The 24938-nt window shown below is 39.6% G+C and overlaps 1 protein-coding gene across 2 annotated transcripts; it reads right to left on the minus strand.

The window, feature by feature from the left end:
• Window positions 1–2063: 2063 nt before the first annotated feature.
• On the minus strand, window positions 2064–24876 carry lipeb (lipase, hormone-sensitive b; the record flags this gene model as incomplete). Of its 2 annotated transcripts, XM_079239992.1 has the most annotated exons (14): window positions 2064–3395; window positions 3933–4199; window positions 4922–5103; window positions 6283–6483; window positions 7355–7582; window positions 10224–10368; window positions 12653–12805; window positions 13474–13659; window positions 14019–14164; window positions 15129–15219; window positions 15837–16121; window positions 16982–17223; window positions 21534–21574; window positions 24786–24866. In XM_079239992.1, 13 exons carry the CDS (start codon window positions 21559–21561, stop codon window positions 2991–2993), a joined length of 2559 nt encoding a protein of 852 aa, XP_079096118.1. In that variant the 3' UTR covers window positions 2064–2990. The 2 variants fall into 2 exon arrangements, with proteins under 2 accessions (XP_079096118.1, XP_079096117.1); XM_079239991.1 differs by lacking the exon at window positions 21534–21574 and having other exon boundaries at window positions 24786–24876.
• Between the last annotated feature and the right edge of the window lie 62 nt (window positions 24877–24938).

A 24938-nucleotide genomic window follows, 5' to 3' on the forward strand; every position in this document is an offset into this window, starting at 1 on the left:
TCACTGCATTTCTGACTGAGGAGGCAGAGACTGAAAATAAAAATAATTCTTATGTGAAACTTTCCTATAAATGCTGCCTTGGTTAAAGTAATCAACTAGCCCATTATGAATGAGCAGGGAGGGAAAAAAAACTCAGTCTTAACAAAACATGTGAGTAATACAACTAAACAAGTTAAGAACACTAAGTCCACACCTTGCAGGGAAGATTACAGTATAAAATCAGTTTCCTAACACATAAACTATGAGTAACTAACATTACAGCTAAAATGAAATCCTATTGCTGCAGTCAGCAGACACGCATCAGAAGAAGCCCTGATTTTGTCAGGAACAAGGAAATTAAAGTTAACACTGACTACTATAAAATCATCACACCAGAACACCAGATGGGCTTTTCAGGCCATCACCTGCACTCATGAAGGTGAACGGGCAATCGGGCTACGAGGCATGTCAAGGCGAATACACGGTAGGTGTAAGAATTTGACACAGTTTTTTTTTTACATTTTTGTGCAAATCATCTATCAGCTCAGCTGTCTATCATTTGCAGTGTTCTCAACATTGATGATGAAGTCTATCCACAGCATATCAAAAGACTGTTGTCCCTTACAGGCTTGACAACATAAGAGAGGTTAACATCAGCAACAAATAATTAATCCAATGAATAGTCTCTTGACTGTAAAGTGTCATTCTTGTCTTTATGTGAACACGACACACACACACACACACAAAAGAGGCCACTCCCACATGGAAGCTCATGTTTCCCCACATAAAACAGACTTCACAATCAAGCGAGTGTGTACATATAGGCTCCATCAGAGCAAAAAAGATCCAGAGAAGAGAAAAAACAATGACACATACACAAGCTGCAGCTCAAAATAAACTTGCACTGATCAACAACTGCAGCAAAAGTGCACAGTGAGCATAAACAGCGGCTATTGAAATGAGTTTAGACTTCAGTCCAACGGTTCAGAAAGCGACTCTAAAACTTCTTTCCTTTTCACGGGCTTCGTTCTTCCCATCAATCTGACTAAAAATATTGCACTAAGTACTTCTGTAGCTGACAGAACCGAGTGTGGTCTAATCCTGTAGCATGACTGCTGTTGAAAATCCTGCACTTCTTCAGGGGAAGGATTTTGCACTCAGAGCATCAGCTAAATCCTATTCATCAAACAGCGTCCCTCTCTGCAGACCTGGCAACCTCGGCACTGTTACCAGGCAAGGGGCAGACAGAGCCAGCATTGTTGGCAACTATATTTAGTTGGACCTGATATATGGACTAACCATCTGAAGGACATTTTTGTGTACTTCAAAGTGCTTTGATGACAACAAGCTCAGATTGCTCTGAAGTTCTCAAAAACAGAGTCCACCCAAAGGTAGAAGGGGGCAGAAAAATATTTGGACCAGTGGCCCCGTTTCAGTCAGGGAAATACAAGTGAGAGGCTTTTACACAGCACTTCTGCTACTGCGTCTCACAGCAGGGGTCCTAAAGCTTTGCCTGAAGGTCTTCGGTTAACAACAAACAAAAAAGAAAAGTAAAGAAAATGGAGCTGTCAGGGCAGAGATCCCCAGGCTGCAAAGAAGTGGTGCTTTGACATCGTGCAAAGAGAAGCAGTGAGCAACACCTGGAAATAAGCTGCGACAACCCGCGAGGAAATCAGTGCAGTCAAGTTTAAAATGTGCATTGATAGCTGAGAGCTGGGCTTTTTACTGCTCCACTTCAACTCCATTTCTGCAAGAGGAGAATTTAAAAAAAAAAAAAAAAAAAAAAAAAAAAAAGTCTTTCCAGTCTTGAAGTATTGAGAGAGAAAAAAAAAAAAAAAAAAAAAGAGAACCATTGCATCCTTGCATGGGACCACATTTTTCTGCACATGTTTTCAAATGAATGCATCCTGTTTTCACCATCCTGATTAATAAAATGCAGTCTTTGGCTTACTGACATCACCACTACAAAAAGCAAAAGGCAACTGTGAGACAGGACACGCTGTCCCTTTGTTATAACTTATAGTTTCTGTTTTGGAAAGGCCAGGGATGTCAGAGCAGCTGGTGTCAAGGTAGCAGCGGTAAATAGAGAGCACATTTATAACCATGGTATAAAATGGTTACATTAAACAGTGTAGTGCACAAATCAAAAACAAGCCTGTAACGACTCGGGGGGATTGTAACAGCAACATTAAATGTTATAAATAACTAAACTAAAACTCTTACATAGAGTTAATATCATCCAAACAGAATGCTTAAATGATATTAACTATGCAGTTTGGAGTCTTTCACCTTGTTTCACCATATCGTGTTCTAGTTCTGCGCTGTATTTGGGTGAAAGTCGGAGTTTCTATCCACAAAGTATTCTGCATCGACTGCTAAACTGGCTTAACGAATAACACAATGTGGAGTTATTAAGTCTAATTTAAGAGTGAATTGCTGAAGGACAAGTGGCCATTTTAATGCTGATGAACACACAGAAGCATACACTGTGCCCACCGCCATCTAATAAGGGTCCGTCTCGGCTTAGATGAATCACCCATTCAGGCCTCAGCTTACGAATCTTCCACGCTGCTTTATGTCCGAGCCTCTGCTGCCTAACAGCAGCTCTTAAGTGTGTTGCATGTGGGAGGGTGCTGGTCTTTGATCCAAGGAGCTTTTGAATCATCATCTCATTCTGAAATGTAACTCTTTTAAGTGGGCGTGTTTGTTTCATCTGCCAGATTTGCAATGGTGCATAACACTGCACAGACAAGCGGAATTGTAAAGCAGAGGGAGATGCATTTCAGCGCTACGCCTCCTCTTGTTTTGTGTTTCAAACACAGAGCAATCTCGCAGACTGCCCCCTCCAGCCCCCTCCTGCTTTTCAGGATCCTGCCTTTATCTCTCATTTCGGCATGGAACTGCCTACGTCAGTCGGACTTTCATTTACTCTTCCTCCCATCACTCTTTGGGTGAACTTCAGTCACCTTTTTTTCTTTTTTCTTTTATTATTCTTTCAAATCTCGCCTTATTTAAGCACCAATGCCACCAGCGTCAGTGTTATTCTGGGCTGCCACAGCCACTGAGCCCTCCCCATCTGCTATCTTAGCCCCTCTACCAACAGCTGGCTCTGCTTCCTCAATGGGGCCAACAAAGAGAGAACCAGTATCCCCAGAAGAAGCCGATACGCTCCTATCGGTCCGTTCCAGCTTGCGATGTTTACGTGGCTCCGGGGGCGTGTCCTTCTGGGTGAAGACGGCACGAATTCGCTCCACGCAGATGTTGGCAGCCTCCCTCGTCTCCCTGGAGAGGTGCGATAGGCTGAGGAAGCCATGGGGGAGGTCGTCCACCACACACAGAGTGACAGGCTGGTCTATGCTCCTCAAACGCTTGGCGAACATCACCGAGTCATCCAGCATGGGGTCTAATGCACAAGCCTGAGATGGGAAGAGAGAAGTAGAGGGAAAAGAGAAGGAATGGGGGAAAAGCAAATGTAAACTCCCTTCAGACATGTTGGGAATCTTAAATAAGGGATGAAGAAAAGGAAGCCAAGCATCTCAGTTGCTTTTGTCCCTGCTTTCTTTTCACACTTGCTGACTCACTAAAGCCACTTAAAAATCAGCACTAGCTTCCTCATTTTTATACAACACACTCCTCAGACAAAAACCACACGGTCTGACCTGTCCTGTCACTGTAAACACTCAAAATCTCTGGACACTCATCTTGAAGCTGCTTCCATTCCCCCTTGTATGCAATGGAGGATTTTTGAGATAGAATTTTTAAAAAGCTACTTTTGATTCATTCTGAAAACACCATCTCCACGTCTCATCTTCTAAAATCAACAGAAGTCCTCATTTTCACTTCAAAATGAAAGTGGTTACATTGTTGCTGTTTTTTTTTTTTTTAAGTGCACTTCAAATTCAACAGGTTTTCGTAGAGAGGAAGTAAATGGATCACAACATCACTTTTCTTACCACTATGTGTACAGGTGGCAGTCCTTTCAGCATGCTGTCAGGGGCCAGCAGTGGTGAGCAGAAAGGATCCTTAACCACTGGAGAACTCTGCACCTTCATCTCAGCCAGCTGCTCAGAGCGCAGAGGTTCGAACCCCAGAGGAAACTCTCTGGGGTGCTTCAGTTCTGATCCATCCTCTCCAGCAGGGGGAGGTATGGCCACAGAGGACAGGTCATAGGGAATGGACGGATCTTGGTCCTTGGTGAGAAAGAAACTCACATCTTCTAGCTACAATAAAGAAAAGATGAGCAGTCATTTAGGGGAAGGCAAAAGCTTAAAATATTTTAGAAGCAAACTTGCTTTCGCATTCAAAGACATCTCTTAGTGCTTAAAGAAATCTAAAATCCCTAACCAAATGCTTGAGTCTTCACTAAACAGGCCTTACTTCAAGAATAAATTGCAAATTTAGTGTCTTACGTCACTTCTCTGATGCCATTTTTCCACTAGCTAGGCACTAATCCAATCTGCCTGTGAGAAAATACATGCAGAGATAATCTGCAACACCTTGCCAGTACCCACACAACCAAAAGGTTTGGATTTTCTGTGAGCATTTTAAAGCCAGACCCGTTTGGGAAGGATGAGTGATATAATCTCAGCTGAGTTCATCAAAGTGAAACATGCACATTGCTTCTGGGTAGATAATATATGACGGAGAGCCTAAATACCTCCATGCTAGAAAACTTTTTCTTAAAAAGTCAGCAACTCAACAGAAAAATCCTTTTGAAGCAAACTGAGTGGAACAAGATATAACCTGATCGTAAGCAAGATTTCAGTGGTATTCATCCTCACTGCAATGGTGCAACAATCACATCACACATGTTCCTGTAAAAGCAGGTCAAATCCCTGATCACTGCCGCTCCTGGTTGTTTTAAAGTGTTAACCTTGTCCAGATAAAAGCATAAGCTAACAGCAAGCTAATCTGAATGGAAACATGTTCAAGCGTGACATACTGTGCGCTCGGAGACCAGCGGCGGACTTTGGGGAACGGAATTGTTGTGTGCTCCCAAGTCCTGACAAGTCTTGCTCTTCACAGATAATTTCCTGGAGGGGAACTCTGATGGCTCACGGGGCACAGGCGGGTCAGCGTGCGGAGAAGAGATTGTTGCCTCAGAAATGCTTTTCCTCACCGTGTCTGGGAAGCAAAAAGCAGGAAACTGACGAATGAAAGAAGTAAAACTCAAAAAACAAAAACGGCTTTAAAATATTAAAACCATTAACCGCACCAAGTATACAATGCAAGTTCAAAGAGGTCAACTCTAAATCACCTGGGCTTAATTATAGTTGGAGGACACAGAAAAAATACATAATTTCCACCTTTACATGTCTTCTGGGTGACCAAATAGATAAAAGCCTAAAATTCTTCAAAAGAAGAGAGAAGTAGGTTGATAAAATTCAGAAAGTGCTGTCACTGTGCCATTTTCTGCCCACCCTGAGCTGTCACACCGCTGAAAGCATCATGGCTGGCCTCCTCAGTAGCACTACCGAACTCCCATCTTTTAAATAATGAACCATCTCTGCACCATGATGGCCTTTTAATAATATACATCCACCCATGACACCCTCATTAGATTTGGCTTACAGCTGCAATGGTGTCACCCAACTATGAGGCTACAATGGAAATTACAGGTCCTCCTCAGATTCATGGTGGCTTCAATTAACAATTACTGTCAAGGCTGCCTACTGCTGCTCTAAATAGGGACTCTGCTACCAATGGGGATACAGAGAATTATCCAACTAGGCAGGCAAAGGCAAATGGTGGAAAAGAGTGGTCCACATCAGTGACCTTCTTACCATGAGGTGTGAATGAACTTTTGTCAATGTTTTTTTTTAAACAAATAATACTTAAACAGGCAAAATACATTGAATATGTGGGAGGAAAACAGCATACATACTATAAACTCACACACAGCAGCAGTTCTCATTAAGATTTACTGTTAGCAGCCTTCCCCAAACACTAGCCTGAAAACATAACATTAATTTGTGCTAAATCCACATGTGGTCCCAAATAAAAAAAAAAACAGGACTTTGGGAATAAGGTTTCCCTCATTAGTTCCAGAATTTGGTACCAATGAGGACTACTTATAGCAAAAACAAAAATAAAACATCTTAAAAGAGGTAACAACAACAAGCACACACAAACAACACCTGAGCTGTGCTGTCAGCGCAGAAGTGTGATCAAAGACACAAACAGACTGCATCTATAGAAAACTTCAAATGTAAAAGCTGCCAAGCATCACATTTACAAGCCACCCACATAGTTCTGATGCTCGTAATCCCTACACACTCACACACCAACTCACAAACAACACACCGGTTGCAGGTGCATCAGGGGCTTCTGATGGTGCCTCTGCAGCTGTGCTGGGGGAGGCAGAGGCTCTGTTGGAATCCAGCAGAGAGTGGATCCAGTTGGAGGCTCCCTGTCGGAAATCTCGCAGCAACAACGCTGTATCTCTCCTCACCAGGCTCAGCGTGCTCACTTTTTCTACTTGCTTCTCAGTCTGGGGTTCATTGCCTTCAGATAAAATGCACAGGGACGAAAAAGAGATGTACAAAGGAGATCACGGATTTCCTCAGCAGGCAAAGTAAGCAAGTAACACAAAGCAATCATAGAAAATATATAGTAAGTAAAGAAAACTACTGTTAGGGAGGGTTTACCATCCCACAACTGCTTGCATTACAGATGGATGGAAAACAGATATTTTAGTTCAGTAAGTGTGTGCTGTGTGATATTGATATAAAAAATATAAATAAACAAGTTTCCACTGCTCCTCACAAGCTTTATTAACAATATATAAAAAAAAGCCCCGTTTAACTAGAGTTGCAGTAAATAAGCAAGCAACTCGGGCAAAATATGTAAGAGCACCATTACTTGAAATTTATCACAATTATTGTGTAAATTAAGGCTTTTTCTTGCTTTCTGTAAAGACTACATTATTTACACTTGTCTGCATATTCTGTATTAAGAAAACAATTAGATACAGGAGCAGAAGACAGTTTTATGAATAATGATACGCTCCTTTGCACAAGAAGAAGTGCTATGCAGAAATTAACCAATTACATGATGAGTAGAAAAAAGGACCAGGTGTAATTTTTGCAATACTCAATTAAATTATAGCAGCTGAAAATGGAAACAATGATTCCTGCCCCAAGAAGAAATCTTAATTTAATAATCATCTTTGCTCCAAAAGATAGTTGGTTGAATTGTTATTGCTTATCCTAATCATTTAGTAGATATGCTAGAAAGACAGGACCAATTTAAACAGTTTATGCAAATTCCTTTCCTTAATAAAAACAGGAAAAAAAGAAAAAAAAAACAAACAAAAATTTGGATAAATGCTTTAGAAAAAAAACAAAAACACACAAACATGCATACACACTCCTACCTGCGTAGGCACTGAGACACCTGGAGAGCACACTAAGTGGCAGCAGGGGATCCATGAGCGTCAGTAGACGGGAGGGCGATGCGTAGGCCGTCAGCAGGGTAGCTGGATAGGCTGCCACAATGCCATCTGGCATTCGTACACCAAAGGCAGCGGCACGCATTGATGTTGTCACACACAAATTGCCTCCTGCGCTGTCACCAGCCAAGCACACCTTCTCTCCAGTCCATCCTGGAAAGATTAAAACAGAAACAATAATAATAAAAACATGGAATAATAATGTGAAAGAAAGAAAAAATACTCAACTGAAAAACACACTTTCCCAAAACTTTAAATTGCAAAACAGCAGCAACTTTTCTTTTCACCAAACTGATGCTATAAAGACTTGTTGCCTCACAGTCTGCCTCAGAGGACCGATACACTCTCTTTGTATGACAACACAAACACATATTGCACTTCAATCATGGCTGATTTGACACAGTGAGCTTCAGTTGTTCAATTGTTGCACCCCAAACTGAGCGGATGTCTTCTGTTTTCTGTCTGAATATTGAGAATCTAAATTTATTTGATACTGCTGAACAGCAAATGGAGAGCAGGAAGCATGGGGCACGGTCAATTTCCATGTGATGAATGAATCCTCACAGCAGATAAAAGGCAACTAGCAGAAACAAACCACGCGCCAAACACACACAGCTTCCTGCAGAGGCAACTGAAGGCTTCTCATAACCTTCCTCTCTTATCTACCTTTCATAAAAAAAAACTGCTGATGCATTTTGTTTTGATAAAGATTGCAACCTTTAAGCATTTTGTGCACTTGTTGTGTAAAAGCGTCTGTATAGATGAATGAGTTCTGTGTAGCCACTTCCATCAAGGCCTGAGTGGGCTCTCTGTTTTACGGCAGACTTACAGACTGTTGTCTCAACCTCATGACTCATTTTCCATTTTGAAATGCATCATGAGCTGTGACTCTTAATATGTATCTTATAATAGATATAAAGATAAAGATACTTATAATAAGTATATTTGCAATTATGTTCAGGAAACCAAATCAAGGCCCAGTCAAGTTTTAGAGCAGGGATGCCCAGGTCCTCATAGAGATCCACCCTCCTGCAACTTATCTCCAACACACCTCAATCACATGAATATCTCCATACCAGGCCTCTGCAGAGCTCAATGATGTGCATGAAGGAATTTGGCCATTTAAATGATGTGTGTTTCAGAAAGGATGCATCTATGGGATGTAGTATTGTAGATCTTGATGACAGGACTTGGGCAGTCTGGTTATAGAGCAATTGAAAGTCTATTATAACAATCACGATGTTTCATAGCTCCACATTAAACAACTTATGGGAACTGAACACTTGTGAAAATATGACATTTCATACTTTGTTTAAAAAAAAAAAAAAAATTTAAACAGAAAAAAGATAAACAATGCTCTGGTAGTTACACTTTCCCCTCATATCAAAGAGGATCCCAATACAAACCTCCTCTGGAGCCTGTCTGTGTGGAGTTTGCATGTTCTCTCAGTCCACGTGTCGGTTCCCACCAAATATTTTAGCAGTCTGAATATTAAATAACTTGTCTTTGTAGTACTGTATATTAGGGTGATTATATGTTAAAGATGTGCAAATCACTGCATTGTGTTTTTATTTAGGTTTTACACAAAGTCCCAACTTCATTGGAACGTATCCATGTATACTCTGCATGTGGATTATTTGCACTATTTCTGACTCCTGGACAATCCAGTTGCACTTTTAGGATGAAGGATTTATTCTGTTTGACTGGCTGTCAAATTCTGCTAACTTCTTTACATACAGCTGCTAATCCATTTACATACAGTTGCACATGTAACTGCTAGAATGTCTACACTAACAGTTTGCACACTATTGCACCCATTTTGCACAACAAAGATTGCACATATCTGCAAGCATGTACATAAAATATAGATAACATATATTTCATTGTGTACAATCTTCAAAGATTGTTTATTTCCATTGTATTTTGCATGTTTCTCTTTATCTTATTGTTATTTATCCATTTTATCATTTGATTGTATACTTCTTGCTTTTCTACACTCCTGGCATCCAGTGCAAGCAGCAAAGTAAGAATTTCATTGGACAGGGAAACATGTTTCTTTACTTTGCACATGACAATAAAAGCTTTGAATCTTGAATTGGAACTGCGGGTCTATCAAATTTGTAGAATTGTAGGATGTGAACAGTTAACATGGCGATAAAAGAATTTAGTACTCGGTGGATGTTCACACCGTGAGACGCTACAGCAGCAGCAGCATAGATGGCATTTAAGCCTTTTACAATTAAGGATGTAAGACATTCAGATACACTCCCTCCTATGCTGATGGATGACCTACTGGTCAGCCTCCTCTTGGCTTTGAGCAAAGCCACCTGAGATCTATCTCTTTAGTGTGTCTTGGATCTACTCCAGGGATTCCTTCTGATTAAATATGGCTTTAACACCTCCAGAGGGACAAACATGAAGACATTGGGACAGTATAATCCAAACCAACTTAAACTAGCTAATTTCAAAGCAGAGGGCCACCTACACTTGTGCAAGAACCTCGTGGATGACTGACCCTCTCAGCATGACAAGGCCAAACCCTCTGAAGAAGCAGCCAAACTCAGCCGCTTGTATTCGCAAATTGTTTACCAGAATATTGTATCTTACAAATGTAGATTATTGTTTGTAAAAAATAATAATATTAATAATGAGAGGTTGAGTAAATTGTAAACAACCCACAAACACATTTTTATTACTTTAAATATGTTACAGAACATGGCAGATTAAAAACTCAGCACCTTGTAACCTAAGTATAGCTAATGATGTGTGATGTGCATGTGTTTGATGCATGTACCTAGTAGGTGGTGGTTTCTCAGAGCCCAGCAGTAAGCATAGAAACACTCTTCCAGTGCCCTAGGGAAGGGGGCTTCAGGGGCCAGAGAGTAATCCACTGAAAGGATGGGGACACCAAGTTCCTGGGACCAACTCTTTAGATAGGGCTGTACAAACAATATATGAAGACACAATGTGTAGAGTTATGAATGGGAAAACCTTTAGAATACATATAATTTTAGATAAAGAAAAGACAACAGTTGCCAAAAAAAAAAAAAAAAAAAGAAAACAGGGAAAGGAAAAAAAAGACGAGGATAAAAAGTTATAAACACTTAGTATCCCTCTAATGTTATCGTTCTGCTTTTTGGCTTACAGTCTAGACAAAAAAGTATGAGAGCTGCCCCCACCATCACCTCCATTTCTTTTCATACAGTAATAATAAAAGTTGCCCACATGTCCTAATTCGCACACACTGAAAAGAGACATGGAGGTGTTGTGAGTTATAAAAGTGTTCTATAAAACCAACAGCCAGAATCCAGAGTGATTTTCCTTTATTGTTCTTACAGTCAGGTTAAGTGTTTACTGTACTTATGCACTGACCTTGAAACACAAGAAGGGCATTAAATCTTGTTGTGACACATTACTCTTTCCATAAAGCATCTCCTCTCTCACTACACAGCACACTTTCATTGATGTTATAAAAATGACATTTCCATACACAATGCCAGCAAAATTACAGTGTATACATGTTTGTATGACCCTGTTTTGGATTAAACTGTTAAGAGGATGGATGGATTGACATGTTTGTGTGTGGCTTCACTCACCACTGAAAGAAGAAAAGGTAGACTAAACAGAAGCCAGTTGTGGCGTCTCTACAGTCTATCAATCAAAGGAAATTTCAAGACTGAATCTTGAGCTCTGTTTAGGCATCATGGCTTGGTAAAGGTGTGGAAAAGGAAGTGATACTGAGTGGGAACACTGGTCATTGTCTGCAGTAATACCAGGCCTGTCAGTCAGACAGCTAATCGCATGAAAAAATAAAAAGGATGCACTCAGAAGAAATGGCAAAAGAAAAAGGTGTGCCTTTTTACGTGGGACCTAGAATGGTTAATTCTACATTACTCTGGAAACTCATTACACACACACGGCTTCCAGCTCACAAAGAGAAACAACCCCAAATGAACACATACACAAACCATTCACAAGGTCCCAAAGAGGAAATAAATACCGCATTCTTGCTCATTTTCAGACAAAAACACTGTTAAACTACAATCCTTTAGCAAATGATCGGACACCTCACATTCTGACCAAGTAGTGAAACTCACAGACGTCACTACATCTCCTTCGCTGTGCAAGGAGACCACCACAGGCTCTTGAATCTGAGGTCAAATTCTATTTAGTCAGAGGACATGAGAGACAGCATCAGGGGACAACGTTGGCATCTACCATCAGAAAGTTTCAATTTTCTGTTCATGATTTCTTGTCCTTCCCTGCGGGATTCCGACAGCAGAAGCACTCAGAAAAATTAGAAGGGAGACAAATATGTGGTGTCAAAATGTAAAAGAAAGGGAAAAAAGAAAAGAAAAAAGGAGCTTTGAGGAAGGACACTAAATAGACAAAAAGGACTTTCTAAAATATTCGCAGGATTGCGAGGGAGCCTGTAAAAAAAAAAAAAAAAAAAAAAAAAAGACAGAATGAGAGAAGAAGAGAGGGCAGTCTGACAAGTCTTCCATTAGTGCCTGGGGTAATCTTTCTCTGTGGAGTTATACAATTCTCTGTTAACTCAACATGACAGCCCTCCTCACCTCTGTGATTCCTCCCTCTCATCCTGAAGTTACTATGCAGCTGCAGACCGAGGATGCCCACATCCTTTACAGTTTCACAGAACACCGTCGTCCAACAGCTAAAGACTGGACAGCTACAGATGGCCACATCAGTAATGGAACAAGCATGCAGCTGGGGCACTAACCATAATGATAATTATCTCTATTTTTATTCTATGTAGAACAACAGCTTCTCTTGTAAAAATAAATTAATTAAATTGAGAAATATAATAAAGTCCATGTCAGGATACAAGAATAAAATACACAAACAGGAGACAGAAAATATGGTCAAAGTGTCTCTACTAAAATCTACAGAATTAATAACAAAAATAATTAATTTAATGACCTATTACACTACGAAGAGGAAAAAGCAGTAACCCCAGTAACCTCTGGGGCTCTCTGTCTGGTACTGCCCATCTCTTCAACACTAATTACCTGGAGTTCAGTTACAATTAGCTTGAGACAACAGTGTGGAGTGATCCCACGATGTTTTTTTTTTTTGTTTTGGGTTTTTTTTCTTTTCTCTTTTTTATATAAATAACAGTTTGGGGTAATTATTTTACTCTCTTGTAAAAAAAAAAAAAAAGAAATAGTTTGTGAAATTAGGTTAGATTCTGTACCATCTCACCTCATGGGATTTGGAAGTCTGGGCAACAAAGCCTCCCCCATGGAAGTGGATGAGGAGGCAGGGAGAGGAAGGCAGGCGTTTGGTTTTCAGTCCCAGGGACAAAGAGATAGCACCTCCCTCGGAGCGGGAGAGAGATAGCAGAGTTTCACTGTCCTGGAGAGACAGAGACAGAGGGTATTGTGGATGAGAGTAGCTTTAAAATTAACAAGACAGATGAGATCTGCCTAAAAAGTCAGACAATTCACATGATCAGGATTCATGATAAACTGCATGCGGTATCTAAGGTTCTTTTAGATTAACTACTAGTTATGCAACAACGCATTAATTCACATTTATAAATGGATGGCGGATTTCTGCTTGTGGAAGGTTTTTATTTGCAAAAAGAGATTTTGTCAGAGGATGATCACTGGCTTAAACTGTATTTTAATAGAATATCTGGTTAAGTGCTAGGCAAAAAAAGAAAAAACATGCTTAAATGAAGACAGAAGGACCCTTGAATTAAATTAAAATCACAAAGCAGAGGTGAAAGAACCGCCCAGAAAGAGAAATTTCACTGACAATCAACAGTTTGAAAATACCGTTTTTGGCATTAAGGATTTCTGAAATTAACTATTACTCTCTGGTATTGGTCTTTTTAACAAGACTGAATAAATCAAGTCACGCCTGTAGAATTCTTGAGACACAAGTGTGGCTTGTTAAAAAAAAACAGGCTTGTTTAGTTTTGCATAAAATTTGAATATGAAAAGGTTTTTGGGGGTTTTTTTGCTATTGAGTTTTTAAAGTATGCCACAACAGCACAAGTTGAATATTGATTCAGGTACCTGTCCTTCATGCAAGTCATAAGAGATGAGTCTCATCTGAACCGGAGCAGTGCCGATGTGTGCTGATGGAGGAGCTATGGTTACAGATGCTCTGTGGTTTCCTGCCAGCGGAAGGTCAAAGGGAACAGGAGGCACAGAAAGAGCTCGGTTCACCTTAACTTGAGTAGAGGTCATACTGGCAAGACTCTGGAGGAAAGGACAAAAAAGATGGACACTAGGAGCTTTAAAAAAAAAAAAAAAAAGTACATTCAAGAGATCGTCAGGCCACTTGAGAGAAAGAAACTGAATGAATAAATCATAAACCCTACTGAATAAATTGAAGTCCACTCTATCATTACTAATGGCCTGTAGGCCAGACCACAGAAAGACTGAAACAGAATTTTACCAGAGGAAAGTACTATACATGTGACACAGCTTCAAAATTACATAAAAAAAAAAAAAAAAAAAGCAGCACACTGATAGTTGTGCATGGCAAATCAATGATAACACCAGTAGAACACAGACTCCTATAAACATGCATGTTTGTTAATAAACAATCTCCTCACCGAAAGGACCTCAGTCTCTGTGATGTTCCAGAAGGTTTTCCAAAAATGCACATCCAGATTCTGGGTGATTCGTTCAAATTCTGTCCCTCTCAGCTCTGGGTCAATGGCATACTTCCCTGAGGTAAAGAAAGAGCTGGCTGCCACCCCTGGGAAGCAGGAAGAGGTGGACACGATTAAAAGGACAAATAAAAAGGAGAGGACACAGCATGATTGGAGTTAACAGGAAAAAAAAAATGTTAGAGAAGAGGTGAAGAGAGGGACGAAGTACAAGACAAAGCTCAAATTAATGTACGAGAATGAGAGCAAAGACTTTACAAAGTCAAATCAGTGGCAATGAGTAAAGGAAGGGATGAACAAAAAAGCTGCACTAACTGGAAAAAAAAAAAGCCAGAAGGTGAAAGGATGGAAGATTAAAAATGTTTGCAATGACACAGCAAGCTTCAGAAACACGGATTCAGTATGGAGCCATAACCAACCTGAACAAGATATGCTGGCTTTAGCACAAGCATGTCTAACAGTTCTTTCATCAAGGAAGCTTCAGACCTTTGCACCAGTTTATACAAAAAACACTACACTATATTATGATTTCACCCAGATATCAATCTTATATTTACTGCCTACCAAAAACTAGCTGTGGTGAGAAATTATTTCTCCAGATACATTCATATTCAGTTTCTAAGTTCAATGCAGAAGCCTACAAAAAATATGAGAGGTTCCAGTAGACTCACCATATGGTGCAATACCTCCTGTGTCCACTGTGGTGCAGCATAGAGCATAAGAAACCATGAGAGCGGGATCATTCTTTTTCCAATATCAAATATTTATATGTCTGCATATGTGTGCATTGCACGAATGTGCACATGATACATCGTTTCTATATCTACCTTTGTACATATTTGTGTGTGCCTGCCCAAAACATTCTGAAAAATACAAGAAGCACACTAGCTAGCCCTTGAGATTCTAAAGGATGAAAGAGCATCTAATATCCAAACACACAACATCAAAAAGGTACACAGTCAGGGGCCAAGGAGCGATGCAGAATGATGAATGAATGAGAACAATGTGGCTGGACGACTAGAGGGTGCAACTGCTGATTGAGATAATGCTGACCTATTCCTGACTGATGGCGCTTGTAGTTTTCTCCAAAGGCCACAAGGCCAATAGCGATGGTCTGAAGACATGGTCGAATGGCTGGAGTGAACTAAGAAACAAGAAGAAATACAGAGAAATACTTGAAATTCTAATGCACAAACTGTGCTAAATTTAAAAACAAGAAATAGAGTAAAACTCAAGCCATTCAAACAGCAAGTGAAATACCGATGAGGGGTATTTCAGAATATCAGAGGAGGATGAGGTATTATAAATTAATAAAAGAGGTTTCATCATTTTTCACCCCTTTAGATTTCTTTTGGCCTCTGTCCACTGAGGGTTCAGCACATCTCATTAAGCTCAACGGAGAACAGAGGCAGCAGCTTCATCCATCCACCTCCTCTCTCCTTTCTCAACAGGATTAATTTGTTGCTCAGCATTCCTTTCCTGACCTCAACATCTTTTTAAGATTGAAGCCAATATTCTGACCTTTAATCAGAATTGCAAAGATGAATTCTCTCAGCTGCTCGTCTGAATGTGAAAACTACTGTGTTTAAGGCTGCTTTTTTATTTTTTTATTAACAGAAAGTAACTTCAGCTCAGTGTTTCACTTTTTTTTTTTTTAAGAGTAAAATAAAATTGTTCAACCATCGAGCAAGAGGCAATGCTAATCCTCCCTGTATGTTAATATTTCTCATTGTACTTACTACGTGAGAAAGATCTTCTCACCTGAAAGCCCAAGCAACGGCCATAGAAGCAACCTTTGTGCATGGATGAGTATTCACGGACAAAACTCTCACTAAGTCCACTTTCATCCTGGAAAAACAGGTTTCCGCGGCTGTTGTCATGCAGCATGCGCTGAGCCAAGTATAGCAGGGCACGCAGCTGGCACAGTGCATTGCAGTATGCCTCCATCTCCCTGGCATTATGCGCTACTCGGAAGAAGATGCTGCGACGGTTGGCCGCGATGTAGCGCCCCTTGTGGATGATGTGGAGAAGGCAGCAACGAACAACCTAGAAACAGTACCAGGAGTATATCATTAAATCTTAAGGGATTAGTTTAAAAAAAATAAAATCAGCTTAAGCACATAAAAAAAAAAAGTTACATTTGAAATTACTGTGCTTGATTAGATAAAATGACTGTCAATTACATTAAACACCAGTAAATGCAAGCCTACAATTTTCATGAAATTCTATTTAGTCCTGGGATGATATAAATAGAAACTGATGCATCTATTCTGAATTAGAACAACTCATAGTTCTTTACACTGTGCTCATTAAAGAGGGACGTCCTCTGGGTGCGCTTAAGTTGTAATTAAGATTAGTGTGGTAAGCTTACAGGAAAAAAAACGAGTGCGACAGCGTGTCCAAATGTAAGCATGTTGAAGAAAAATTTTTAAAAAAACAAAAAAAACTTCCACTTCACCAGGGTGTTACAGATTAGTGCAAGCCGTACTGCAGGGATAAGAAGGATTAGAATTTTGACTATCGAGAGGCTAGAAAACAGAGCAGCATTCATTTGCTGCTAGTTTCAATCCGATGTGGTGAGCTGCGGCAACTGAAGGTCAGGATATTTGATCAATAACAGGACAAGAAAGTACAGTGGATACAATAGTGGTGGATCATTGTAGCTAAAGGATTTTATTAACCTGATTTGCAACATAAAAATCAATCTCTAAAATAAATGTACTGACCTTGAAAGAAAGTAATAACTCAGACTTATGAGTAGTTTGTCATGAGAAAGAATATTTATCACAATGTGTTAAAGTTTAAGAGTCTAGTAATCCAAGTTTCACTAGGATTTAAAGGAAAGCATAGAAAGAAAAAAAAAAAACATTTGACTCATACACCATAAAAAACCTCAGATAGCTTACTTTGACCAGTGAGCGATAGCCATTTGCAGGTATGTGTGGGTCAAAGTCAAAATGATGATAAACAGCAGCAAAGCCAGAAATAACAGGTTCCAGACTGCGAGCGTGGTCCTGGATCAGATTCATGGTCTCCACCAGCCGACGTGCTGCGTCGGCCTGTGACCCTTTGGCCCCTCCTGAGAAGAAAGCGGCATTTTCTTCGCACACACTGTACAGGGCTGCAAACACTGCTTTGGTGTCCATCACTAAGAGCAGGGAAAAAAGAAAAGGAAAGCAGATGACAAGACAGAAAAATAGCTCTTTTTCTTGGGTTTGTTAAGAAAAGGTCCAATTATTATAACTAAAAATACTTCAGTCGGGAAACACTCTTTAATTCTCTCATGTATGTTAATACTCTACACTCATGTTGCAACTACTTGCATCACCTTTCGGATGCCACTTTTACAACATGATAAAAGATATAGTATAACTTGCTGTAGTTGTACAAAAAATGTGGCCGCTTAATCTTACAAGCATAAAGAAGGAAAACTCCACACCTACAGCAGGAATAAACATGTGATGGGTAATGTACCAAATGAGATATCATTGGAGCCTTATTTTAAACAAAGTGTTCTTAGTCCCATTAACTAAGCCCCTGTAGTCTGGTGTATGGCAGCTTATTGATTCAAATGTGTTAAGCAAGCCCTGAAATGAAAAGTTGTAAACCCAGGCTGAGCAGCCAAAATCCCCCCAAGATGTAGGCAGGCATGCGAGGAGCAGAAGGAATAGGCAGAGGCCCTCTGCTGACATCATGCTGCTGGGAACAAACAGATTACTCAGAAACTGAGAAAAACACAAACACACTCGCATAAGTGTCCCAAAGGGAGGTATACAGCTGACAACACACAGCTGAATGTGTTTATCAGGTGTGCTCATATCTCTACTCAAATCTGGAGTAAATATTCGGCACCATGTCTCTTTCGGCTCCCTTTGTTGGACAGTGCTCTTCTTGAGTCACCTGACACCTCAAGTTTCCATAACAAGTCGTGGAAACTAGCTGATACTTACTGTATAGGGTGACTGGGATGCTGAGAGACAGGTAAGAGATACACAGAGGACAAGAGAAAGACTAAAACATGGGAGGGAATTTGATTTCATTTTCTACATTAATTGCAGGTGGAAATACAGTCAGTTAAAAACCACTGACAGTGCTGTCTTAAATCATCAACACCTAATGAACAGTAAAATGACATTCATCACACATCCTTAACTATTTGGAAATAAAACTTGTACCATCCTATTGCAGCAGAGTTTGTTTCTAAGCAAAAGCAGCTCAATAAATATCTGCAAATACTCCAAGTACACTTATGGTTTGGGGGAGAAGGGGTTGTCTATGAACGCTAGAAAAAGTGAAACAATACTTCTGAAGTGAAATACAGTCTCAAGGGTTGAGGAAAAACTAGAACCCTAATCACACAATTATTATAGTTCTCCCTGACACTTAGGATGAGTAATAGAAGGGGCTACTTCAGTGTGCTGGGGGGGATCATATCCCCCTGACATCCGCAGAGACATTCATCAGCCAGTCAACTTCTCACAAGAACACTTACTGAATGAAAAATCTCTGCTACTGCTGCCCATCTGCTTTCATGTCTTTACTGCCACATCCCTCAAATCCTGTTTACTTTTCATGTCTTCATGTCTAATGAACCGGCACAATTTTCTACACGGATCTGAATTTGTGTTAAAAAAAAAAAAACTTTGAAGGAAATGACTGAATTATGCCCAGCTGAATTCTTGTGGAAAAGTATACCCATTAACTTGACTCTAAACCTAATTGTTAAAGAGCAGAACCTGCCAATGAGCCAGGAATTATTCAGTCTGCTCATTCGTTTGGTCCTTTGTCTGGAGCCTTTGGCCTAACTAATAAATGAGGATGAAATTGAAAGAAAAGGGGAAAAAAGTCTCAAGGCTCTGAGGATACTAAGATGAAACAAAGGGAAAGTTGAACCAAGCTGTTAAAATCAAGATATGCTTAACACTGACTTTCAGCTCATTTGCTTCAACTCAGATCAGTCATCTTGGTATACCTGACTGCACACATGTAGCATGTAAATAACAGAGAGAAAGAAAATGAGAGTTTCAACTGCAAACTGCCATTGATGATGTCCTTGATATTACATGATAGCAGACATTTTCCACTTAAGCTAGCATCTATGGTATGTCCTAAAAGCAGACTTACGTGTGTGAGAGAACCGATAAGAAGTTGCAATCTGACTCAACTTAACCAAACATTCAGCAGAGTTCTTTTTCCTTTCCATCTCGCTGTGAAAATAAAAAAACACGTAGCTGCTGAACAAAACATGGTGGAAAAACCAGAGAGCAGAAGAGTCTGAACAGCACTGAGGCGTTTCACTGACTGGAATCCTACGAACACCAACGCAAATGTCAAAGATCCACTACTCGTGTTTCTGCTTGTCTCCTAAAGTACTAAATTGGATCTCACTCTAGTGTTGTGTTTTATCAAACACACATTTGTTAAATGTCGGTAACTGTGATGGAAACTGCACCAGAGCACTCATTCAGATTTGATGCTAACATGTTTAGTTGCAGTAGTTTGCTCTTGATGCATATAAGCCACAGAATGATTAGCAAGTACTGAATTATCTGAAGACTTTATTTGGAACAAGACTTTTTCCAAATGGCATTTGGGATAAGACCCCGCTCTAAATAACAATTCAGTATAACACCCACGTGAAATCAGACTAACAACTACAGATCCATGGTGCCAGCAAATATTATGTTTGCAGAGACAACAAAGTATATTCTTCTGTGAACAGGCTTTTTAGGAGGAGCAGCATTAAGGCATCAAGAGCTACAATTTCCTATTAAACACAAAAACTGAGCTAAAGTGTCCATAAGAAGCCAGTTTAGAGACATGAGGACTTTGCTTTGTGAAAAGCTACCCTTATGCCAACTAACCACTAAATTACAGATCTGTATATTGGCTTAGTTTCTTTTATCAAAAGGCCCTTTGCCTAATTTCCATTTGATTCAGCCATATGAAAGGAATTTTCCATCTGAGATGATCCATCCCATAATTTCAAGGGAAACTTTGTGGGAAAACAGAATTAACATTGTGCTATTTAAATTATTTTAGGCATACTAAATCTAATTCTCATGTGTCACAGACCTCACAGAGTTTAATAGGATTTCTGGGTAATACTTTTTAGGTTAGAACAACTGGAGGGTATTTCATATCCTGGATGATGTTGGTCTCTGAATAACAGCACAACACATTTGCTCTGTAGTTTAGTTTAAACTTATGTTTTTAAAAAAAAAAAAAATTATGCAAGTTGAAATCAAGTTAACAGATTTCTTTTTAGTTCTCTAGGGTTCAAATATACAGCAGAAAAACATCTGAGTTTTCATCAACTCACTATAATGTCATGCAATCAAACAAATTACCACAAACATCAATGATGATTAATGATGAAAGTGTTTTCAATGTGTTGCAAGTCTAACAGCCAAGAAACACATTAATTACAGTTCCGGGATCGCTCCACCTCAGGATTTAGTCAACAACCAGTGGATTACACACAGATGTGAATGATCACAGCATAAAAACACACAGAGCAGTTACTTCATGCTTAACACCACAACACTCTGTATCTGCTAAGAAATGCACTTTTATCCATATCCAGAAAACGCCTGACAGCAGTGTAGTCTTAGCAGGTACAGTGACTGGTCCAGTCAAACAAGCCACATTGTAGAGGTCAAACCAGTTTGAGCACAACGCCAAAATACAAATTGTATTGCCGAATTGAAGTAGGGACACAACTTTCTCAACTGTGTGAGCCAATAGGGCTGATGTTGACAGAGCAAGAAGGGATGAACTTTACAAACCCAGATCAGCATAAGCGGCTCAGAAACTTGCTTAATAACAGCAGTCAGCAGACATTATACCCAGATCCAACTTCAGTGAGCATTTCATGAGCAAATATCATGCTCAGTACACAGCTAGGTGACCCAGTGCCATCTCACCAAAAGCTCAGTCTAAACCATGGTTAAATAAAGACCTCACTGTTGTTTAACCTGAAGGTAAAGCTTCACATAGTGAGACACCAAAGGCTCCATTGCACTACAGATTTGCTGTTGATACAGAATTCCCAAAAACAGGAAAAACAAGGTAAGACATGACTCACCTACTCACCTATTACCTCAGTCTTTTCAGCAAACGTCCTTGGTCACCTCCAATTATGTCAGAACTGAACATTAAATTTCAACGTGGTCTTTTTATGTTTTACTAAAGCAAGTAGCCGCTATACGCCACTATTATGTTGTACCTGCTCTCTCCAGATTAAAGATAGATGAGAGTGGGTATTAATAAATGATGTACGTCAACCAACACCACCAAGATTACAGACAGTGGCTCCTGTGGGTGCCCAGTCTGAACTGTGTTTGCATTAAGTTAACTGTGGATTGCCTATTGTGTAAAATAAAACTGATGGGGATGGAAGAACAAACTGAAAAGCACAACAATTACAGGTGTAAAAAAAATAAATAAAAAGTTTACCAGCATCTGAGTTCAAGGCTTTGTCCATGTCTGTCTCCTCTCTTTGACGAAAGCAATGAGAGAATAGAGAAAAAGAGAGTGAGAATAAGAGAGGGAAGGGGTGGAAAGGGTGGCAGGGAGGATTTTCTGACTGTTGCTGTGTCTGTCTCTTCCTTGTTTTTCGCAATGCGTCTTCAGCTGTCAGCCTTTGTATGTAAGCCCGTCTTAAGCAACATGCTGCCCTTCCCTTTTTCTATGTTCTGGTTTCTCACATGTCTCACTGGGACAACGACAAAGAAAGCTTAAAAAAAAAAAAAAAAAATCAACAAACATTCTCCAGCCCAGTTAACTTTCTCCCTATGACAGCAGGCTATTTTGCTATTGGCCTTTTAACTTGCAACACCCCGTCACCTTTAACTTACTTGGCAAAACACCAACACTGCCATGAAAGGAAAATGTTCAATCATTTTTAATATGATTTGCTTTCTATTTTCAAAGGCTAGTTGAAGAAATGACAACAGAAAGCAGTCAAATCAACCATTATCAGGCACCCCATTAATTAAGATTAGAAATTGGCTTTAAAATTTTAATAGATCAATGAACCAGATCCCAAAATTCACCTAATAACGGTTTTATAATAAAATGTACCTTGATCGAATGATCAAACCTTCTGTTAGTGGCAAGAACTATATTCATGCAGTTTAATAAAAATGCATCTATCTATGCTTTGTTATAGTCTGGTACAACAGTGTTTTGGTAGTACTATGTTCCGTTTTATTCATTTAAATGTCTAAATTCTTTAGAAATATTAATTGTCGAGACTCCACTGAGACTGCAGCGAACATGACAAAACGTAGAAACAGATGGTGATAATGTAATTTCAAGAACATTTTTCCTAGGGATATTCATGTCCTCAGAGAGGGCCTTTTGGCTCATAGAACAGATGACCGTTCCATAACTCGATTAAGGGAGATGTGACCTCTTACCGAGTGAAGAAAATACACAAAAACAGCTACACTCATGAAGAAAAAATTTTGCTTTTCTGCAATATTTGTTCTTATGGCTATTTTTACTCACTGAACTAAAAGAGTTGTTTTCCATTTCTCTGGGTGACCTTAACGCATGTTGATTGCAAGCTTATAAGCTTTTTTCATGGAAAGTATCCTGAAAAGTCACAGTAAAATAAGCACAAAGGCAAATAAATTGTGTATTTTGTGTTTTCGCTATAAGCGAATAGTGGTTGCTGTTGCTTTTCCAATTAAAGGTAAAATGTAGAAGAAGAAAACATCAGCTGACAATGAGGGGAAAACTTAAAGAAAAGTTAAAATACTTGCATTTCCCATTACGTAGATTTTTATAGAAAATTTATGGGATGCACAAACTAGTTTATAAATCAAACACTGACCATTTGTTCGGATGCCAATAATCATTATTTGCCGTTTCTAACTGTGTGATGCATCAGAAGTACATTCATTCATTCATTCATTTTCCGAACCGCTTATTCCATTCAGGGTCGCGGGGAAGCTGGAGCCTATCCCAGCCGGCTTTGGGCGACAGGAAGGGTACACCCTGGACAGCTCGCCAGTCCATCGCAGATCAGAAGTACAATTAATTAAAAAAAAAAAAAAAAAAGGAATAAACCAACTGAATCAGTTTTGTTCTTATATGTAGTCAGAAAGTAGTTATTTGTCTGGAAAAACCTGTTTATTTTTACTGCCTGAGTGCCAAAGTAGTTCTTTTTACCCATATGATTTGTTGCACAGAACATGTATTGATCATTTTAAACTTTTACCACTGGTTTTGGTTTTCCATTTATCACATCTAAACAGATTATCTAGAAATGTAAGCTCTCATTCAATATGCACCCAAGGACATAAAAACACTGACAGTTCCTTGAAGTGGAACTCCCCCTTCTGGCACAAAGGACTCATCTGTCCTTACAACCAATAAGTCTCAAGATCTGTCACATGGGCAGAAAATTAAACCCCTGGACACTTTTTTTTTTTTTTCCTGTGTTTATATTATTTCTTAGGTTTAATAAAATATGAAATTTAGCGAGTTTTTTCTATAACTTTTCCATAAGTCTTTTACACTGTAAGTGTATCTATGGAAGGCATGTTTCAAAAATAGAAACCTAGAAAGAGGAAGAGCGCCCTGTAAGGGCTCTGTAATGCCCCCTTAGAGGAGCTTCACACACTTACAAGGTCAAAGGCAACAACAGGAAACTAGTAACAATAAGCCTGCACACCTCCACCCATCCAACAAATCTAGGGCTAAGTTCAGTTCGTTAATGTAATGACAAATTAAAAAGGAATTCACAATTTTAATTATCATATTTTGTGAAAATTAAGTGTCAACATGTTTATTTTTAAATACATAAGATTCCCTAATGTGGGTCTAACCCTGTTAAAACACAGCACTTACAAATAGGGAGTTTAGGAAACTGTATCATAAAATACAATGTAATACAGGAGGGCATGACTAATAGTAATGCACAGGAGCTGGGTAGATTGTTGTATTTATGATGAAGCTGGGGGCAGATTAACATTAGAAAATAGCAAGAGGGGGTGGGGTTGTAGGTCGTTAAGTCTCTTCTTGAAGCTGTCTCACAATGCCTGCAGGCTACCATCCTTCAGACTTTCCATTTATCAGCCTGACTGAGTCAGACCACTCTCGGAACTCATTACGGCGTCACCATCAATTCCCTTAATAAATTAATACACAGCGCAGGACAACACCTCCCTCCCATTCAAGTCTCACGCTTGCTGCTTAATCACGTTAATCTAGTCCTACTCCCTCTTTGTTTATGCCTGGAATACCTGCTCAGGTGGGTCCTGTCAGGATCAGCGCTTGAAGCTTAGGGCACAGAAAATAAAAAAAAAAGTTTACATGAATACATGCATGTGTATTTAACGCTAGTTAAAATCTATTAAGGCGATTACATTATCACTGCTAACATTATAACTGTCAGCACTAATACGGTAGCTATGACTAAGAGATGCTTCTAGCGGTATACCAGCGACAAAGGTTGGGTGGGTGTTTCTTTCAGCAAAACCTTAATACTTTCCAGCATATTTGATCAATATCTCTTTGTTTAATGTAATATAACACTCACGAGATCTAAACTGTTGATATAAACACAGTGGCGGATACTCTAGTGCGGCTAACCTAGCTGCTAACCGGGGCTTGTGGGAGGAGACAGCGTCTACATGGGGGAATCTTTACAAGAACCAGTGTCAGGGGGTGAGTTTGACACAGCACAGAAAAACTCACCCACTGGTCCCTCTTTGAATCTAGAAGAGCGTCTTCCATTCAAGCCTCTCTCCAATCTACCATTACCTCCACCTTTCTTACTCGACGCCATCTTCGCCCACTCTGATTACGCAGCGCCTCTCATTTCTCCCCTACATACCTACCTGCCAGCGC

Source organism: Telmatherina bonti, assembly GCF_933228915.1.
Source record: "Telmatherina bonti genome assembly, chromosome: 5".
Classification (NCBI taxonomy): Eukaryota; Metazoa; Chordata; class Actinopteri; order Atheriniformes; family Telmatherinidae; genus Telmatherina; species Telmatherina bonti.